Raw genomic sequence first — 21,778 nt, 5'->3', positions numbered from 1 at the left:
TCCGCAATCGTACAGAGGAGATTCCTCGAGTCGTCTAACTGCGGCTAAGTGCTTCTCCTTAGCCGTCATTGGAGGGGGTTAGGGGGAGGTGGAACCCACCGCTCGAAGTGCTCTCGTGGATGTCGCCCTCTCCACCAATCATCGAAAAGAAGGTACCTGGGGTCAAACTTGTATGCACCGTCGATCCACTGAAAGAAAAACATCTCTCATGGGCCTACACAACAAAATTCCGATAAAATATTAGTAACCTAGTAATATAAATGAAGAAAAAACATGCAAAAATAATTACTTACATTAAAATGACTGCATGTGTAGAAGCAACGAGCCGCTGTATCCGGATGTCTCGATTGAAACACGTTGGCCGGACGACCACAGTCACAGTTAGGGACAGGGAGTTCAGAAGGGACGGGGCATCTTTGCTAGACTCGTCGGGGTACAATTCTCTAGGACGACCTCGTTTTCGCCACAACTGCTCCCGAAACATGTCTTCCATCTAATAAAACGGTTCAAATTAAACATCAGTCAAAACAACGCAAATTAATGTAAAATATAATCATTTGCATTGCAACTAAAATAATATAACCAACACTTATAGCAATAAAAATATACATGGTAAACATACTTCTAACTAAATAATTAACCTTAACATTAACAAAATCAAACTAATATCTTCCTCCAAACCGTAGCCCATAGTTCTCAAACATAATTTTTCTCCTAACCTTAACTTCCATTCGTAATATTCCTATCCACCATTCAAACGAAAATAAAAAGTGCGTCATTACCTTGAACGAGGACGAGGAGGGAGGGAGGCGACCGGGGAATGGAAGGGAAGGGAGGGAGGTGGCAACGGAGGGCCGGGTGGGCGGCGGGCGCGGCGGCCAGGCGCGGGCAGGCGGGACTGGCCGCGGGGCTTTTATTCGGCTCTGCCGCGCCACGGATCAGGACACGGCACTGCCGCGCCAAGATCGGTGGCGCGGCAGGCCCTGCCACGTCACCGGTCAGCATTTTCGGTCGTCGTCACGTTAGCCACCCGCCGCGCCACCATGCATGGCGCGGCACAGGCTTTTCACCGCGCCATGGCAATTGGCGCGGCCAAAAAGTGTTAGTTTTGAAGAAAAAAAAACAATGTTAGATTTAAAATTAATTTACAAAAGGTGTTAAAATTAAAAAAAAATTCCCCCGTCAAAGGCAGTGCCCCACAGCTCTCATAGATGAACATGAGGGCAGCGGATGCCACCGCGCCCTGGGACCCCGCGACGGCGTCCGTTGCCCCGCCGAGCGGGTGCTGGTCGACGGTAATCCCGGTGAGCCAGCGATCGCCCTGGTCGGGTCGTCCAAGCAGGTCGCAGACCGCTGCAGCTGCGAGGCGCGGCCCGAGGAGGTAAGGGCGTTTCTCGGCGAGGCGCCCAAGGGTGCCGAGCGCGTCCTCGAAGCGGCCGTCCATCGCGTCGAGGAGGGCCATGTAATGGCGCCCAGCCTGCACGCCCTCGACGTCCCCCACCACCGCCGCTTGAATCTCCGGGGCGATGTTCCAGCAGTGAAACGGGCAGAGTGTAGTTCCAAGGCAAAGCTTCGTACTGCCTTTTCCAGGAAAAAAATATATAATTCTAATACAATTTTAGTTAAAATGTCCAAAGTTCGACTAAATATATAGTTTAAAATATTAATGCTTATGACGTCAAATAAGTATATATTGATCAAAATATATCCAATGAAACTTATTTGATATCATAACTATTTAATAGTTTTTTATATGTAATTAGTCAAACTTAGGATGCTTAACTTAGTACTACTATGCTAGAATTGTATTCTTTTCCGAACAGAGGGAGTAAAATTCTAGCCATTAAGTTATGTCATGATACAATCCGAAAATGTTTTACATTTGTAAAAAAAAAAAAAAAAAAAAAAATCTAGCACTCTCTCTGTTGCCTGTACAAAAAAATATAAATAAAAAAAATAACGCAAAGCAAACAGACCTCATATATGTACAGGTACAGCCAACGGGCATGCAGATTTACATTTTACATGTTGCTGGCACAAGGGAAATACTACGGACTAAGACTGCCCTTCCAAGAAATAAAAAGGTTGTGACTTGCGCAGATTTTAGTCAGACGTCCGTGGCCCGTCGTTTTCATCAAGCAGTGGCCTGAGATTGGATCTCTCAAGGCCATGCTCGCTCTCTTCATTGAAACGATCGACGCTGGGGACAAATATGCCTGCAAAGACAAGATCATCTCAACTGTTGTTGAATTATCATAAAATGCAAATCTATACAACAGGTACTAGTACTGACTACTAAGCATTGTGGACGACGACGGGGGCTTTAGGTGGGGAATTTTAGTTGATTCATGGAAATTACATAGTATACTTGGTAGAATAGGAAATATTCAAAGCATACATTGTTGATCGTAAGCATGCAATTATTTTTTGGGTGAATTGATGCTAAGTAGCAAGTGGTCGTAACATCAAAATGCTCCTAAAGTGGGATAATGCTTGGTGAAGGCTTTTCATCAGCATGGGAAAGTCTGAAAGAAAAAAAGAGAACCTATAATTGTGACACTGTAGCCTATTATACTATGAAACTTACCAATGAACCAGAACACAACTGCAGCGAAAAGGATGGATGTCAATATAAGAGCTGTGGCCCTCCAGTTATTGATTTTGTCCTGCATAAGGTTCAAAAGTATCTTTCAGGGAAAAAACAAAACAAAAGCATATTAAGAACATCCATGCAAGTTTTAAGTGTGTTCCAGTGAGACCATAAAGCCTATCATGTTTCGCACAGAATCTGATAGACCGAAATTTCAACAAGTAATTGTACTACACAAGGCCAATCTCATATTCATGATGGACCTATATTTAATCGTGTAGAAGGAAAATGGCAAGTTGCGGATAAGTCAGTTTGCTAACTAGAATGCACCATCAACAATAACAACGAAGAAGCACCTGAAGAAGCCCAACAAGAGGTGAAGAAGGCACATCGCCAAATATATGGATTGAAACAGTGGATACAGCCATTGCCAATGGCCGCAAACGTGGCTTCACGGCGTGAAGGCATACAAAATTTACAGGTGCCTGCAAGTCAAAAAAAAATAAGCATATGCAGAAGTTAACTAGGTGCATGTATTTAAATACACTGAAAAAATGCTTATCTGTTCAACAGCGTGAAAAGTAAATTAATGCAGAAACGAGTTTGCAACATATTAGCAATTGTTTGCTTGTTGCACCAATACACGTGCAAAAATTACCATTCAGGTAAATACTGATATTAACAAAGCAATTACCTGAGTCGCGAAAACTGAAAGCTCCCCAACTGCAAAGGAGGGTATGAACCCATAAAGGCTCTTGAAACAAAAAGCACCAAAGCAGAATATTGCCCCTACAAATGTTGCGCCAGAAAGAAGCTGCAAGAAAAGTCTCATGAATCCATGGAAATAAACATAACACATTTTGGGGGTCAATGATTGAAAGTGGTACACAAAATGACTTAGTTAAGCTCTATTGCCCAAAACTAATGATTCATACGCATTTTGGGGGGTCAATGATTCATATATAGTGCTCAGTAGTTAGTACTCCTAGATACTAGTGCGCCCATGTTAAATATCACTGTCTGGTTTAGAAACAGGAATTTGGCCCTGCATACATAATGTTACTGTAATCACTAAGAAACCAAATAGGAACAAGAATGAAGACAAATTGGCAAGCACTTACCCTAAGGCCTTGTTTGGATGTGCATGTATCTACCTCAAACCACATGTATTGAAGTGGATTGGAGTGGAACTTAGTTTAAATCCATTCCAATCCACTTCAACACATGTGGGTTGAGGTAAATACATGCACATCCAAACAAGCCCTAAGTGAATTTACAATAGTAAAAGTACATAGAATTGATTACTACTTCCTCCGTTCCAAATTATAAGTCGCTTTGACTTTTTTGGTACATCCATTTTGCTATGCATCTAGATATAATAATATGTCTAGATACATAGCAAAATGGATGAACCAAAAAAGTCAAAGCGACTTATAATTTGGAATGGAGGGAGTATATGCCCTACCCTTAGTAAATGTTCAAATGGTAAATGCATGAACTGATTATTGTATGTCATATACAAAAATGGTAAATGCACAGACATTTGAGGTCAGCAGTCTACCGGACTCATGCAAAAGCAACTTCAAAGCATAAATTAAGGCTGCGGAGAAAGTCAGCTTGCAGCCTACTTCATAAGTTAAAAACAAAACAAAGATGCATTTTGAATGGACAAATGTCAAAGACAAAACTGTGTCATTAATGAACATATTGAAATATATAGTATTTTATTACCTTGAAGGCGTTAGGAATAGTAGACCCTATCTTGTCAAGGATGAAACCTCCTGCTAGTGTTCCAACAATTCCACACACTATAGTAATTCCACCAAACATAAGATCTGCACTCCCCTGATGTTCAAAATTCAACGTGAAAAGTTACCCAGTGAACAAAGAATGTACTGAGTTGTGATTAATTATATGAAATACAGCATTATAATAATGAACATATATGCTAAGACATTGCCAATGTGAGTTAAAGGCACGGCATTTACCATATTGTAGATCTCTTGACCTGCCTTTGGGCCCCAGTAGGAATAAGCACCGATGACAAAGTTGTAGGAGATATAACCTGAAATAACGTAGGTATAAAGTAAACTCCAAAACCATAAGCAGAGGTACCAAAACAATGGAACGCATAAGACAACAAGAGGACAATCTAACCTAAGACAACAATGACAAAAACCTTCTCTTGTAGTAGTTCTTTCATATCTTTGCTGAAGCGACCAATTTCAGTCATGAGACCATGGCAAAAACTGGACCTGGAGGATCAAAATAGGAGTACTGAGCCTTTATATATCATTAAAAGGTCCAGAAAAGACCTTTATACATATAACAGCAGTAAACCAGCAAGTTGGTTACTTGTAATCACTTTAAATAGCTAAGACAATTATTTTTATACACATGTACAACTGAGATAAATCATCATTTTAAATATACTCCCTCCGTTCCAAATTATAAGACATTTTAGCTTTTCTAGATATACATTGCTTTAACTATGTATCTAGACATAATGTACGTCTAAGTGCATAGCAAAGTCTATGTATATAGAAAAGCCAAAACGTCTTATAATTTGGAATGGAGGGAGTACATTGTACAAAGGCAATACATATGAAACAACCCAATATTTCAACAATTGCAGAAAAGGTTCTTACAAGGAGAGCTTTTGTGGAACCCTTCCTGAAAGATCCTCGATTCCATCAGGCAAAACATGCTTTGTCCCATTATTATTATCTGGAAAGAAGAAATCAAATAGACAGGAAAAAATAAGGGAGAATTACTGAATTAGCCATAACTCAAGAGGAGGCAGCTTCTACTTATCATGAACCATGTTGCATAATAAAACTAGGCCTTAGCAAACAGGCTCTAGCCGTATTGAAAAGGTCACCAAGGAAACATATATATAACTTGGTTGATAATTCTTCCCTAGAAATACAGCTACCATTTTGAATTTTAAATACAAGGGAAATTTAAATAAGACAACGTCCTTAGTAAAACACCAGTCTTATTCTTCAATTATTTATGTTATGAAAATATTTGAGATGCTTATGAATGCCAACCTAGTTCAACTCATCATAGAATTACTTCTCTGCAACTCTGAATTGTTTATTTAACAAAGATGGACAGAAGCACGAGAAGATGAGAAAATCCAAAGAAACTTCAGCAATCAGCATAAAGAACAAAGGGCTCTGATCTAGAGTACTGTTTCTATTGCTCTATCAAAAAAATAAATTGCATTCAAGAACCGTTAGTTGTCCAGTAAAGGCACATACTTATCTGATCTTGAACCTCAGGATTAAGCATCTGGCCATATTCTTTTCTTGTGTCGTGAGCAAATCCTGGTAAAGAAAACAGCAGCCCCCAAAGAGGCACAAAAGGTGAAGAAAATCATGCATCACAGGATGATAAATACCAAGCTGTAATTTTTAGTGCATACTGGTATTGTTTGCTTATGAAATAAGAAATGCACAGAAGAGAAAGCAATACCTTTGAGGTTTAGTGGCTTTATTACAAAACCAAGAATAACAAAAGGAACCATCAATATTGACTCTCCCCAGAAAGCAGCACGCCAGTTCAGATATTTTCCAACCTGATGAGAACATTTTTTTTTTAGCTTGATCATGCAAACTGACAGTATAGTTTTGCAAAAATAAGCTCAATAATAAAGAATGAGTTCCATTCTTTTAATGATCATAAAGAAAAGATAATTTATAGTATCATTTGACTCCCAAAATCAGTAATTCAGTATCCATTTCCACTGTCAGAAACAAAGAAGCCATGGAAAGGAAAAGAATAGAAATTTGATGGGGTATGTAGTGGGCAGAGACGCCAGAGATAAGATTGCGATGATCAGGTACTTCATAAAATAATTCTAAAAACACTTGTTACTCAAACTAAGGGCAGACCCAGTGCCGGAGGCTCCCACATGAGTGGGGTCTGGGGAAGGGAAAAACCGAGGCAAGCCTTCCCCCCGCAAAATCTGCGGAGAGGCTGCTTCGAACCCACGACCTGGTGACTCAGTGAGACAGCTCTCACCACTGCACCAGGCCTGCCCTTCCTAACAAGAAAAACAGAGTTTATGATAAGACTCACCAGTCCGCCATAAACATAGCCTAATGCTATCCCAGTTGGTATACACATGTAGAACATACCAAGCCATGCTGTTTTCTGGTAACAATAAGTAGAAGTCATTGGCTGATAAAAGACATGACGAACTATAAATAACAGTAACCATTAGCAAAAAATTATAGCATAGCTTGATGAAAGAATTGTTTGAATTAAGCTTATGCACAGCTTGGTGTTATGGTGTAAATGTCGTGCCCCGTAGATCCATATATATATCCTACATGGCCCGAACCCAACTTTGGACAAGCCTATCCATAGGTACCAGACCCCCTGGACATTTGTTCTTGAATCATACAAAAAGGCAAACCTAAAGTTACACAATTTCACTATCCAGTGTGGGATTAAACTCCCTGCAGATAGACACACAGGCAATTATTTATTTTGGACATGTGTTCTGCCTATAAAGGTATGTTTCAAGGTGCAGTCACTTTCAGGCTTTGGGAAAGAATTCGGAAGACCTGGGCGCCTGGTAAGTGCAGGTTCTGTATGTGGTTGGTGGCACACAACAGATACTGGACTACAGATCACCTTGCCTGACGTGGTCTCCCTCATCCCGAAAGGTGCCCATTATGTGATTAGACTGACGAAATGCTAAACCTGCTCATCACTTGCGTTTTTACCCGGCAAGTGTGGCTTTGTCTCCTGCGGAAGGTTGGTTTATAATCCTTGTCTCCACAGCCAGATGCCACCTCCTTTACATTGGTATGCTTCTGTCAACGAAAGAGTTGATGGCCAGGTCCGTAAAGGCTTAAATCCGATCATCATCCTAGGAGCATTGGCAATCCGGACTCACCGCAATCAGTGTGTTTTCAACTATGTTTCCTCCTATCTGACTGGTGTTGTGTCTCTAGCTTTGAGTTGAGGTTCTGGAGTTTGGCCAGGGCTTGCGGTGTGTCTTGTATCTCCTCACCCCCACCACTGTGGAGTCTAATGATCGATCCGGGTCGTTTTTTCATGTTTTATTTTCTGATAGGAGTATGTAATCTCCCTCTTATTTGGAACCGTACGGGCTTTAATCCCCCTCTTATTCTTCTTGATATAATGATATGCAGCTCTCCTACGTGCTAAAAAATAAATTGGATATGTGTTACAGTAAAGAAATCTCAAGGGCAATAGTGCAACAACAGAACCTGAGCTACTGGTGCATTGTCATCAATGAATGGAGCTGCGAGACTTATAAATGAAGCTTCGCCGACACCCACAAACCTGAGTATCAAAGTTTTGAATAAATGACCATGTGATTAGAAGAGTGGCAATGAATCTTTCTTAACAGATACTTGATAGAAATGATAAAGCACTTACATGCGGCATATAGTAATTGACCAGAAATCAAATGATACCCCACAACCAGCTGTTGCGATAGTCCACACTAACAAGCCAACACCAATAAGCCTGAAAGGATTATATCTGCAGAGAAGGGAAATAACTGGTCACAAGGGAAAAACTAACAGCACTCCAAAAGGTTGGGGATAGGGGAGTGAGGGGAGGGAGCATGAAACACATTACAGCATTCGGCCTCCATTGCAATACATACTTGTTACTGGTTTACTATATTTTTAAATCTGTACTCACTCCCTTCCAAAATGTAGGTCGTTTTGTTTTGACCAAGTTCATAGAAAAACACACCAACATCTACAGCGTTAAATTAGTTTCATTAAACCCACCACTATATGTGTCTTGATAATGCATTTATTTGGCATTGTAGATTTTTTTTTTAAGCTTTGTCAAAGAGAAATTTGAGTTAGGAAAAAAAAACTAAAATGACCTACATTTTGGGGCAGGAGTGGTATGTATTTAAATGTTCTTATTGGTAATAACTGCTGCTTCAAGCAATGTGCTTGATTTTTCATAATATAACTATATAAAGCAGCTCTAGAGTTCCACTGGTAACTGGTAAGTGTGTTTCATCATCCAGTTTCAAGTACCATGTTGTCACTTTAGAGAACTCTATTGAGGCCTCTAAAAAGAGCTAAGAATATAATTACAGCAGAGATAACACAGTGGGTGTTTGGGACTTAAAGGCTCTGTTGTTGTTGTTGTTGTTGTTGTTGTTGTTGTAGAGATAACACAGTGGTGAAACCACAAAACGACAGTTTCTTTTTGGCCATTTACTTTTGGGGCTATTGCGTTCTTATCCCTACTTTGACGTCTAGTTGTGATTTTACCCCTGCTTTTGTCATCGTTGTGATTTTACCCCTGTTTTTTGAAAACGAAGCTTAAGTTTACCCCTATTCCGTGAACATCAGGTAATGGTGTCAAATGGGCTCAGTAAGGACAAGTTTGCCCATGCGAAATTGCCTCTACTTATCTGAATATATTGTGATTTTACCCCTGTTCTCGCTAACTACCTCGCTAACTACACCACGATGCCTGCTCGCTTCTGTTCCTGGCCGCCACGACCGCGCTGGGCACTGGCCGCCCGACGCCGGGGCGCCTGGCCGCCCGACGAACGGGGCCTGACCGCTCGGGGCCTCGCCCGTGCCCTCGTCGCCGCCCAGCCGCACCCCACGCTCAGCCGTTGGGCCCTGGCCGCCCGATGCCCGGGCGCCTGCCCACCCGACGAACAGGGCCTGGCCGCTCGGGACCACGCCCGTGCCCTCGTCGCACGGCGCAAGGAGCCGCCCAGCCGCACCCCACGCCCACGCCGCCCAGCCGCACCCCTACCCCCTAACCTCACTGTGCGTGCATTGATAAACACCCACCTCACAAACCACGCTTGCAGGTCGCACAGCAAACGCCCACCAACGAGCAAGCCATGAGCAGGAGGACCACCGCCACGCTCCTCGCCGTGGGCGCCGCCGCGCTGTGCTTCTCCAGCTTCTCCAGCGGCGCGGCGGTGGCGGCGGACACGGTGGCCGACTCGTGCGACGCGATCCGCGACTTCGTGGACGTGGCCTTCTGCGCGTCGCGGCTGGGGTCCGTGCCGGGCGCCGCCTCCGCGGACCGGCACGGCCACCTACTGATGGCGGCGGACCTGGCGGCCGCGAGCGGGGCCTCGGTGCGTGACGCCGCGGCGGGGATGGCGCAGCGCGACGGCGACGGCGAGGACGCGCTGGAGGCGTGCGGCATCCTGTGCGGCGCCGCGTCGGTTCCCGCGCTGCGGCTCATGCGCGGCTACGCGGCGGCGCGCGCCTGGGGCGCCGCGCGCGCTGCTGCCGCTCACGGGCCAGGCCGGGATCGGGTGCAACGCCGCGCTCGCGGGCTCCGTGACGGCTAAGGCACGGATGGCCGCCGCCAACCGCGAGTTCGACCAGCTCTCCACCATGGCCACCGCGCTCCTCAACAAGCTCACCTAGGCCAGGCACTCCAGCTGCGGCGGCGCGCCATGCCACTCGTGAGGAGAATGAGAGAGATAGAGAGGATACGGTAGAGGATGGGGGATTGGGGAGGGTACGAGTGGATAAGGGGTACTGTTGTCCTTTGGTCTTACTGTGAAGGGTTTTGTTGTTTTTTTATTTTTTTTTATTTTAGATACAACTAACAGAGTTAAAAATAAGGGTAAACTGAGCCTTAGTAGTTACAAAGCAGGGGTAAAATCACAACGATGACAAAAACGAGGATAAAATCACAATTGGACATCAAAGTAGGGGCAAGAACACAATATTCCCTTTACTTTTTGTTGACCAATGACTTCAGAGTAAATTGGCATTGTTTTTTTTTCCTCGAATACGCAGGAGAGCTGCGTATCATTGTATTATAGAGAGAAAATAAAGGCCCGAGTACATTACCAACTCATGCCGGTACCATACATGAGAAGGTTGGGACACTTACAACATTATCACCTATGAGACATCTGACGACCGACAACCAAGCACCTAACCAGATGTCCCTACCCCATCTAACCGAAGTGTTGGAGCTTCTTAGCTCCAGCCAAGCACCACAGTTTGTACTCATCTCTAAACTGTCTCAAGACCTCGTTAACGGATGGAGTAGCTCCATCAAAGACACAAGAATTGCGATGCTTCCATATCAGCCAAAATGTCAGAATGATTAGCGAATTAACCCCTCTCTTGTACTCCTTCTTGACTCTATGAATGCACTTGGCCCACCAATCAACAAAGCTATGTTCGTTCTGTTGTGGTACTGCTTCATCCATCTCCATTGGAGAAAGGATGATGAACCATATTTGACGTGAGAACACACAATTAGTGAGCAGATGATGAATAGTCTCCTCCTCTTGGTCGCATAATGGACATCTCTCCAGATGTAACAATCCTCGGCGAGCAAGCCGATCAGCTGTCCAACATCGGTTTCTGATGGCGAGCCAAATAAAAAATTTACATTTTCCAGGGGCCCATGACTTCCATAAACGTCGCCAAGGCTCAAATGTCATCGAACCATAGAAGAAAGCTCGGTAGGTAGACTTAGCGGAGTATGTTCCAGAGGCATCAAATCTCCAAATATGTTGATCACCATCCTGGGAGAGTTGTTAATTAAAACATATTCCCTACGTCCCAAAAAGAGTGTCATTCTAGCTTTGTCCTAAGTCAAACACTAACTTAAGTTTGGCTATTTTATAGAGAAGATTATTAACATTTATGGCACCAAATAGATATACTATGAAAATATATTTCACGAGGAATCAAATGATACAGATTTTGTGTCATAAATTTCTTTAATAACTTGGTCAAACTTAAAATGGTTTGACTGAGGACAAAGTTAGAATGACATTCTTTTTGGGATGGAGGGAGCACCAAGACACTAGGTACTTGGTTGTGGATGGGAGCTGGCCATCCACTTTTTCGTGGTGTTTGGTTCAAGGACAGATGGAAAGGGCTATCAGTTCCAACTTATAGGGATATTCCTCAATGATGCTGAATGAAGTGATCTATATTTTTTTTTCCTAGATGAGGCCATCCTCCATGTCTAATATTGATCACTAGTGATAATTCGTACTCCCTCCGTTCCAAATTATAAGTCGTTTTAGCTTTTCTAGATGCATAGTAAAAACTATGTATCTAGACATAACCTATATCTAGGTGCATAGCAAAAGCTATGTATCAAGAAAAGCCAAAACGACATAATTTGGAACGAAGGGAGTATGATGTATTACTGATTCGTATTTATTACTGTGAGATCATATTGATAGGCACTCCTTTCAGTCACAAACAAGTCATGTTTGAGGTTGGCTGAAGTTAATCCTTCACGAACAAGTGATGTTTGGAAAAGATGACTTCAAAAGGCCCCAAAGAAACACTTATATGTGGCTAGAGGGAGTATTAGTGCATTGAATAGTGGACAATGATGTGTCTATTGATAATTAGCATGTTTTATTCTTAATTAATAATTATCACGGCAAGAAAAAATAATAAGTATTTGTAAGCTTCGTAAATTGTAATGTTAACTACTCCGTCCTAATATATAAGACGTAACTACTTTTTATTCGAGTCCCATAATAAGGCGTGCTATGTCTAGATACGTGTACTCCGATGCAGTACCGTAGTAGTGTTGGAGTATGAGAGTATGAGTGTATTAGGCCCATGAGGCCCATATATGACTAATATACATTGCTACCCTTCTAGGGTTAGCCCAATGATGAATCCACACAATTCTAGCATGGTATCAGACTAGGTTTTCCTCCCTCCCCTTCCCCAACCAGCCGCCAGGCGCCGCCGGCCGGCCTCTTGCCGCCGCCATGGCTGGCCGCCCTCCCCCTCCCTCCCCAACCTACTTCCACGTTTTCCCCTCCCTTCCCTACCCGTCGTGGGCCCAGCGCGCGGGCGCCGGCCTCCTTGCCGCGGACGCGGATGGCCCGGCCGCCGCCGCTGTCGCTGCAGGCGTGAGCGCGGGCGCGGGCGTGGGTGGCCCAGCCGCCGCTGCGGGCGCGGGCGCAGGCGGCCCCGCCGCTACGGGTGCGGGCGCGGGCGCAGGCGGCCCCGCCGCCGCGGGCGCGGGCTCGGGCAACCTGCCCACTGCCGCCGCCGCCGCTGCTGCAGGGGCGGGCGCGGGCGCAGGCAGCCACGCCGCTGCCGCTGGGGGCGCGGGGGAGACCCTGGAGCCTTTCTTCTTCCCCGCTCCCCCTCCTCTGCCGCCCCCTGCCCCTCTCCATATGGCAGGGGCCAACTCCGCTCTCGCCGCCGCTCTCGTGGCTGCACAGGCTGCTGCTGCGGACAGCCAGGCCCAGGTGCGGGCGGCCGCCCTCGCTTTGGAGCGCGAGCGCGACCGGCTGATGCCCTGGCCCGCCAGATCGCTGAGGCGGAGCAGCTCCTCGTCCTCCCTACATCCTACGACACCGCGGCCACCTCCTCAGGCTCGACGGGTCACCGCGCGTCTCGCACCACAGTCATCTGGCACGACCCGGCCGACCCGCACGTGGCTCAGCTCCACTACCAGGCCGGGGGTGTCCAGAACATCCGACTCCTCGTCCCGGTCGTCCTCGAGCCTGAGTCGCCCTCTTACGCCCGCTAGAGGGACCTGGTTCTCCTCACCCTCCGCCGCTACGCCCTCGACGACCACGTCCTAGTCGACGCCTCGGTCGCGGTCCAGACCCCATCGTGGCTGCGCGCCTTGACAGCGTCGTCCTCTCCTGGATCCTCGGGACGATCTCCCTGGACCTCCACGACCTCGTCCGCAACTCTGCTGACGCTCGCCGGGCCTGGCTTGCGCTCGAGGGCCAGTTTCTGGGCAATGCCGAAGCCCGGGCCCTGCGTCTCGATGCGAGCTTCCGCACCTTCGTCCAGGGTGACCTCTCCATTGGCGACTTCTGCCGGCGCATGAAGAACATGGCGGACTCCCTCGGCGACCTTGGCTGGCCCGTGGAGGACCGCATTCTGGTCCTCAATGTCCTCCGCGGGCTCAGTGACCGCTACGCCCACCTCCGGACGTGGATCACCCGGCAGAGGCCCTTTCCCTCCTTCCTGCAGGTCCGTGACGACCTTGTCATGGAGGAGCTCACTCAGGGCGTCCAGCCAGGGTCCACCTCCGCGCTAGGGTCCTCGTCTTCCTCGACTGCCCTGGCCGCTACTCCTCCGGCGCGTTCGTTCGCTCCACCGCCGTCGTCGCTTCTTGGTTCTCCTCCCCCCGGGCCGGGCGGGGGTGGGGGGGGCCGTGGCGGCCGCCGTCGCCGCGGAGGGGGGCGTGGGGGCCGCGGGGGCCACCACACACCGGTGCCTCCAGGGAGCCACCAGTCGCCCGCGACTCCACGGGGTGCAGCCTGGCCCTCTTTCCACAACCCGTGGTTGGGGCGCATCTCCATGTGGCCCTTCCCGGCTCCAGGCGGAGAGCCTCGCCCACCAGTGGCCTTGCTCACTGGAGCTCCTCCGGGGTTTCACTCCCCGTCTGCGTGGGCTACACCTCCCGGAGCATCTTCGTGGGTGCCACCTCCCGACACCTTGCCCGGGCCTGTCGGTTGGAACCCGGCGGCCTTGGCCAGATCCTTCAGCACCATGGCCCTGACACCGCCTGCCGGTACCGACTGGATTGCCGACTCGGGTGCCACTTACCACACTACTCCAGACCCTGGTATACTCTCCTCTATTCACCCTCCTTCCTCTCATCCTTCGTCCATCATGGTCGCGAATGGTTCGTGTATTCCAGTTACGTCCATGGGTGCCGCCGGCACTCATGGTTCCTTTCTTCTTCCTGACATTCTTGTTGCACCCTCTATGGTTCACAACCTTCTTTCTATTCGTCGTTTTACAGCTGACAATTCCTGTTCTGTTGAATTTGACTCTTTTGGTCTTACTGTAAAGGATTTGGCTTCCCGGCGTCCTCTTCTCCGATGTGACAGCACGGGACCCCTTTACACCCTTCGGTTTCCGACGTCTGCTTCCTCTTCGTCGCCGTCTACTTTGTCAGCTGCCTTCGCCGCCACTCCTTCTTCCACCACTTGGCACCGTCGCCTCGGCCATCCTGGACGTGATGCTCTGACGCAGCTTAGTCGCAGTTCCGACATTGGTTGTACTCGGGCTCACGATGAGCACTTGTGTCATGCGTGCCAGCTGGGCCGTCATGTTCGTCTCCCTTTTTGTTCTTCTTCACATGCTACGCATGTGTTTGATCTTGTACACTGCGACCTATGGACATCTCCTGTCATCAGCATTTCTGGGTATAAATACTATCTTGTGGTGGTTGACGATTTCTCGCATTATTCGTGGACTTTCCCCTTGCGTGCAAAGTCGGATACCTTCACCACTCTTCTCCACTTTTTCGCCTGGGTGTCTACTCAGTTCGGCCTTACCATCAAGGCCGTCCAGTGTGACAATGGCCGTGAGTTCGATAACGGCACCTCCCGTGCCTTCTTCCTCTCTCACGGTGTCCAGTTGCGCATGTCTTGCCCGTATACCTCCTCCTAGAACGGCAAGGCCGAGCGCATGATTCGCACCACGAACGACACCATGCGCACCCTTCTACTCCAGGCGTCGCTTCCTGCTCGCTTCTGGGCCGAGAGTCTGCACACCTCCACCTATCTCCTTAACCGCCTTCCTTCCGCTGCCTGCCCGGCTCCCACACCACACCACGCTCTCTTCGGTACCCCTCCTCGGTATGACCACCTTCGTGTCTTCGGGTGTGCGTGTTACCCTAACACCACTGCCACCGCTCCCCACAAGCTGGCTCCCCGTTCCGCTCTGTGTGTCTTCCTTGGGTACTCCCCGGATCACAAGGGGTACCGGTGCTTTGACCTCACCTCCCGTCGGGTCCTCATCTCTCGCCACGTGGTGTTTGATGAGTCTGTCTTCCCCTTCTCCACCACCACCACACCATCTCCCACCCCCGATCCTGACCCCTTCTCTCTGTTTCCCACTGACACGGTGGTCCAGCCGCTTTTACCGCTGTCTCCTGCAGGTACTGCTTCCCCGTGCCCCTCGCCGGGCCCGTGCCCCCGCTCGCCGCCCACCAGTGACGCCCCTGGCCCTGCGCCCTGCCCGGGTCCGGAGGCGTCGCCCTCTGGAGCTGCCCCTGCCCCTCCGTCCGCAGCGGGTCCGGGGACGCCGCCTGTCGCACCTCCTACGCGTTTCGCCCAGCCGGTGCACGTCTACCAGCGCCGTGTGCCGGCGGCAACGCTGCCTCCGGCACCACCGGGGTCCACCTCTCCACTGGTGACGCCTACACCACCGGTGGCTACTTCTCCGCCGGCGACCCCTACACCGCCGCCGCCGCCTCAGGCTGCCCGTGTCGCGTCGCCGGTGTACCACCCGCAACTCCTTCACCGACACCCGCGGCATGTTCACCCTATGGTGACGCGTCACGCGGCTGGTACCCTGCGGCCCCGGGCTCTCGCGACGATGCCCGACGACCCGCAGATCTCTCCTGTACCCTCTTCCGTTCGCGACGCCTTGTCGGACCCTCATTGGCGCCGCGCGATGGAAGAGGAGTACGCGGCTCTCCTCGTCAACCAGACATGGGATCTGGTGCCCCGTCCACCCGGATCCAACGTCGTCACCGGCAAGTGGATCTGGACACAAGCGGCGGGCTGATGGTACCCTTGAGAGGTACAAGGCTCGCTGGGTTCTTCGGGGTTTCACTCAGCGCCCTGGAGTCGATTATGATGAGACTTTCAGCCCCGTGGTGAAGCCGGCCACTGTACACACAGTGCTCTCCCTGGCTCTCAGTCGCTCTTGGCCTGTGCATCAGCTGGACGTCAAGAATGCTTTTCTCCACGGGACTCTCACCGAGACAGTCTACTGCAGCCAGCCAGCGGGGTTTGTTGACTCTTCTCGTCCGGACATGGTCTGCCGGCTCAACAAGTCTCTCTACGGCCTCAAGCAGGCCCCCCGGGCGTGGTACTCTCGGTTTGCTGCTTTCTTGCTGACACTGGGGTTTGTGGAGGCCAAGTCGGATACGTCCCTGTTTATCTATCACCATGGAGCTGAGACTGCCTATCTGCTGCTCTACGTTGATGATATTGTCCTCACAGCCTCCAGCCCGTCCTTACTCAGCCGTGTCATCGCCTCTCTTCAGCAGGAGTTTGCTATGAAGGATCTTGGTGTGCTCCACCACTTCCTCGGGGTCACTGTTGAGCCTCGCCCCACCGGCCTTCTCCTTCACCAGCGGCAGTACACTCTTGATATCCTGGAGCGTGCTGGGATGACTAACTGCAAGCCCTGCTCTACTCCAGTTGACACACAGGGCAAGCTGTCAGAGGCCGTGGGCACCACCGTGGCAGACCCCACTGCTTACCGGAGTCTTGCAGGTGCCCTTCAGTACCTCACCTTCACCAGGCCAGACATCACCTATGCAGTGCAGCAGATATGCCTTCACATGCATGATCCCCGAGAGCCTCACCTCACTGCGCTCAAGCGCCTCCTCCGTTACCTCCGCGGCACTGTCGACTACGGCTTACTCCTTCAGCGGTCTTCCTCCACCGAGCTCGTCGTCTACACTGACGCCGACTGGGCCGGGTGTCCGGACACTCGGCGCTCTACCTCCGGCTACGCTGTCTTTCTGGGCGGCAACCTGGTGTCCTGGTCGTCCAAGCGCCAGCCGGTGGTCTCCCGATCCAGTGCCGAGGCGGAGTACCGAGCTGTCGCTAACGACGTGGCTGAGGCCTCCTGGCTCCGACAGCTCCTTGCCGAGCTCCACAGCCCTCTCTCCCGGAGCACGCTGGTCTACTGCGACAACGTCAGTGCGGTGTACCTCTCCACCAACCCCGTGCAGCACCAACGGACCAAGCATGTGGAGATCGACCTACACTTTGTCCGTGATCGGGTTGCCATCGGCGATGTTCGGGTCCTCCACGTCCCGACCACCTCCCAGTTTGCCGACATCTTCACCAAGGGCCTCCCGTCATCGACCTTCACCGAGTTTCGCTCCAGCCTCAACATCATTGGTGGCTAGTTGCGTCTGTGGGGGGGCTCGTGTGTGTGCGTCTTTTCATGTCCAGTCTGTAACTCCGCTGCGACGGTAGTTCAGACTGCGGGGGGGTGTTGGAGTATGAGAGTATGAGTGTATTAGGCCCATGAGGCCCATGTATGACTAATATACATTGCTACCCTTCTAGGGTTAGCCCAATGATGAATCCACACAATTCTAGCAAGTAGTACTAGTGTTTTGAGATAGAGAATTAAATACGTTCCTTGGTCTTTGAACCAGAGGTGGTTACGCCTTATATTCTAGGACGGAGGGAGTATTATCATATCATCCACCCTCGTCCCTCCAACCGTACAAAAACTTGGCTTGTCCCATCCACCCTACCAAACAAAAGACTTGGATGTCCATATTCCTAAAAAGTTGGATGGCCATATCCAACCCAACCTTGCCCTCAAACCAAACACGGTGAATTATGGTGTCTGGTTTGAGTTAAAAGAACTAGGCATAGATTAGATTCCTAAACATATCGACAACTGCACATGCACATTGCAGTACATAGCTAAATGCAGAGATGTTACATTTAATCTAAATTGTAATCATGAAATTTTCTGCCAGCATGTGAACCATAGAGAATGGTCGCCCTAATTGTTCTCTTCAAACTTGAGGGAGATACTACGTACTGAAATGATCCATTGCCATTAAATACATCGTAGACCCAAATTTCAATTGTATACACACAAACCCAACAATAAAACAAAAGAAACTGCAGATGAAAGAGAGAAAAATGATGACAGGTTTAGCGTTGAGTTTGAGTAGCTAATAAAATTTAGTTTTTGTACTTGTTGATTCATTTAAGTAGTAGCAGTGTGTTGTGCATGTAATGCTACCAAAGCTGCAGACTGAATTTAGCATTCAGGAATGTTATTATATTTAAATAGAATAATAAAGAGAGAGCTAACCTTTTTACAAGGGATGCAAATATCAGTGAAGACACCAACAGTCCAACCATAAATGCTGAGGACAACGAACCATCTTCAAGATTATTAAGATCGAAGTCCCCTCTGTAGAGGCAGGCATGGTAAGACAGATACTAAGTAAATGGAAAGAGGTAATGCTAACATATTGCATCTTAAGGCAGTAGACAGGTGGTGGCTTAAGGAATATAAAAAAATGACAGGATAGGAGGGGAATCGTTTCATCAGAAGACAATTGCATAAATAACTTTCTGGTGATCCTGGCACTCATTTTATTTCATAAACAAGTATATATCAAAATCACTTATATCGTATAAAATCCTACAGTTTGAGAAAAGAATTCTTGTAGAACTTACTGAATTCCTGAGCCTGAGGTGCATGTGCCACCAGAACAACTTTTGCGGGTACCATTGACCCCATTACTTGCTATTGCTCCTCGATCAACATAGTTCAGCATGTTGATAATGCAGAACATGACAAGTAATCTGCATGTGTAGAATAATAATCAACTTAGTACAAATATAATTTGAAGATACATATATGCTGAAGTAAACCGTGCTAATACAATCTACATAAAGAAGAATTTGTACTAAAGACTACTCCCTCCGTCCCAGAAAAAGTGATGTTTTGGGATTTTTCAGACAGATTAGTGGAGAAGAGAAATGTCCCTAATACCCTTAGTATGTCACACATAATTCCCTTAAAAGAAGGGATGTCGCGTGGTTTACTTCCTAACTAAGACGCGCTGCATGTAAGCATGCAGATATTCGAGGCAGGCAACAAACACCAGTGCATCTTAATTGGTGATTTGGTGCCGGATCTGTGGGCCAACAACGTGTCTAAAACTCAGAACATCATTTTTTGTGGGACAAATTTTAAATCGCAGAACATCACTTTTTTGGGGGACGGAGGGAGTAGATAACAGTTGATTGTGGCAATAAGTCATGTCAACCACCTTCCCTCTAAATTGAGATAAGATTGAGCTTGAAAATTGAATAAAATTCTGCGGCATCCTGGGCATATGATTTACTTATAATTACTAAAGAATCAAATGAGAGGCAGTGACCATACAGCAGAACCACATTTTCATATCAGATGCTCATATGACCGGAGGACAGGTGGACAACCAAATAAACAGCTCTCCAGCTTCCATCTCGATAATAATATTGGGATCCAAAGCTCGCCCTGCCTCAGCAGAATATACAGGCAATAGAAGGTACAGCTAAATTTAACCTATCTGGCTATCTCGCTGAAAAGGGTTGCCAGCTGTTGCCTAATAAAACAAAGTGCATCGAGCCAACACTGAATTGAAAACGCATATTCATACCACGAAAGCAAGCAAACGAGGAGAAACGTAGAAATTCGAAAACTCCAAGTCACGAATGGAACAACCAGAGCGACAAGCAAGTTCCGAATTAACTAATGAAACATCGTTACACACCGCACCCAATGATTTGTTGCTCCAATTTTTTGAACTACTATAAACTGATATCTCCGCCGGCCTGCTCAGATCCCACCGCAACTTGGACATCGCCAGAAGCTCAAAAGTTAGAAACATAATCCCGAGCAGCTGCTAAGCACCCCAACAGCTCGCATGAGAGCTATCTCTAGCACAACACATCGAATTGGAGCTCAGTAGATCCCAAGTTTCTCAGACCAAGCAAACTAAATCCCAGTACGACCAATTAGAGCTCCAGAGAAGCAAAATTCCTCACAACAAGCAAGCAACCAAATCGCTCAAACCCGAGGTCAACACCGCCGCCAAAGCTCCTCAAACCAGATGCAACAGAAACAGATCAAGCCTACCACAGCCGAGTCTACGACGATGGTACTCAATCGAGCTCCGCTACGGGTTGGGTTACCTCTTGGGTGTGAACCAGGAAGGCTTGTCCCCGGCTCCGTCACCGTCCCGGTCGCTGGTGCTCGCGTCCAGGCCCGTCTCGACGTCCCGCACTACGGTGACCGCCATGGCCTGCACACCTGCTGCTGCTGCTGCTGCCTCCGCCTCCTGCTTAGGCTCCTCCGGCCCCAGCACCGGCACCGGCTCCTGCTTGGCCTCCGCCGCCGGAGTCGCCGCAACGGGAGGAGGAGGGAGGGAATCGGAGGCGGAGTCGACGGGGGAGCCTGCGACTAGCACCACGACCCAGGCGTCGGCGTCGTCGCTCGCGTCCTGGACTGCGGCGACGGGTGATCCGCCCATAAAAATATGGGCTGGATTTTGACTTGGGGGTATCGGTTACCGCACGGGATTCGTCTCGTGCACGGTTAGGATCCCAGCGAAATATCTCACGGGTCCAAACGGAACGGATAATGCGTTGCGTCGCGCGGGGAGAGGGTTTGTTTTTGGTTTGCTTCGTTTTTATAGCGGATCAGCGGCGGGCAGCTGAGCTGAATATTCGGTGCATATGATATGGGGAAGAAGAGGCCGCTGTGGTTTCGGCCGGGAGGGGAAGGGGACGACGCGGCCGTGGAGCTGGGGAAGGGGACGAAGGCGGGCTACGGGAGCACGGATGCTGGGTGTTGGCTGCCGGCTGGTAGGAGATTCCTTCCTCTCTCTCTCTCCCGAGCTTGGCTTCGCAGTTTCGCACGCTGCCCTCCGGCCTCCGGCGGCGTGGTACCAGGGAGACAGGCGCTAGTGGACGTGCGGAGCACGCGGCGCGTGGACCAGGCTCATGGACAGCCCGCTTATCTGCCCCCCGGTAGCTACTACTTGGACGCTTTCTAATGCGCGATTGGTAGCCGAAGTTGTTGCAAACAACGGCTGATCTTTGATTCTATGAGAATGCACGTTTTAGGCCCGGTTTAGATGGAGGCTAGGAATCAGTATTTTGACACTGTAGCATTTTTGTTTGTATTTGATAATTATTGTCCAATCATGACCTAACTAGGCTTAAAAGATTTGTCTCGTAATTTACAATTAAACTGTGTAATTAGTTATTTTTTTTATCTACATTTAATACTCTATGCATGTGTCCAAAAATTTGATGTGATGGAGAGAGAGTGAAAAAACTTGCAATCTAAACAAGGCCATATTTTAGCCCTTGTTTAGTTCCAGGAATTTGGATTTTGGGGCTACTGTAGCACGTTCATTTTTATTTGGCAAATAGTGTTCAAACATAGACTAATTAGGCTCAAAACGTTCGTCTCGCAATTTCCCACCAAACTATGCAATTAGTTTTTCTTTTCGTCTACATTTAATGCTTCATGCACGGGCCGCAAACATTCGATGTGACAGGTACTGTAGCAACTTTTTGGAAGTTGGGGTGGAACTAAACAAGGACTTATTTTCAAAAAACATGTATATATAGTAATATAATAGTAAAGCCCATTTGACACGGCTCATCCA

The 21,778-nt window shown here is 48.5% G+C and overlaps 1 protein-coding gene and 1 pseudogene across 2 annotated transcripts; one reads left to right on the top strand and one right to left on the bottom strand.

The window, feature by feature from the left end:
* Positions 1-1,793: 1,793 nt before the first annotated feature.
* Positions 1,794-21,111, bottom strand: LOC136490971 (probable sphingolipid transporter spinster homolog 2). 2 transcript variants are annotated; one of them, XM_066487183.1, is made up of 16 exons: positions 20,295-21,110; positions 18,789-18,917; positions 18,418-18,519; positions 8,012-8,116; positions 7,840-7,915; positions 6,677-6,751; positions 6,071-6,173; positions 5,857-5,922; positions 5,239-5,317; positions 4,748-4,845; positions 4,579-4,655; positions 4,322-4,435; positions 3,285-3,404; positions 2,947-3,075; positions 2,588-2,666; positions 1,796-2,216 (listed from the first exon to the last, which is right to left on the bottom strand). In XM_066487183.1, the coding sequence occupies exons 1-16, from the start codon at positions 20,630-20,632 to the stop codon at positions 2,104-2,106; spliced, it is 1,803 nt and encodes a 600-aa protein (XP_066343280.1). In that variant the 5' UTR covers positions 20,633-21,110; the 3' UTR covers positions 1,796-2,103. The 2 variants fall into 2 exon arrangements, with proteins under 2 accessions (XP_066343281.1, XP_066343280.1); XM_066487184.1 differs by lacking the exon at positions 6,677-6,751 and having other exon boundaries at positions 1,794-2,216; positions 20,295-21,111.
* On the top strand, positions 9,427-10,111 carry LOC136490806 (uncharacterized; annotated as a pseudogene).
* Positions 21,112-21,778: the final 667 nt, after the last annotated feature.

The sequence above is a fragment of the Miscanthus floridulus genome, chromosome 11, assembly GCF_019320115.1.
Source record: "Miscanthus floridulus cultivar M001 chromosome 11, ASM1932011v1, whole genome shotgun sequence".
Classification (NCBI taxonomy): Eukaryota; Viridiplantae; Streptophyta; class Magnoliopsida; order Poales; family Poaceae; genus Miscanthus; species Miscanthus floridulus.
This window is presented reverse-complemented; position numbering and strand designations above follow the sequence as displayed.

Bases quoted from the DNA above. Each gene is read 5' to 3' on its own strand.
- LOC136490971 (XM_066487183.1), bottom strand. From the start codon at position 20,632: ATGGGCGGATCACCCGTCGCCGCAGTCCAGGACGCGAGCGACGACGCC. The intron at 3,076-3,284 runs GTAATTGCTTTG...TTTGACTTGCAG, and splicing joins TTTCAGTTTTCGCGACTCAG to GCACCTGTAAATTTTGTATG. The intron at 2,667-2,946 runs GTGCTTCTTCGT...AACCTTATGCAG, and splicing joins CTCTTGTTGGGCTTCTTCAG to GACAAAATCAATAACTGGAG.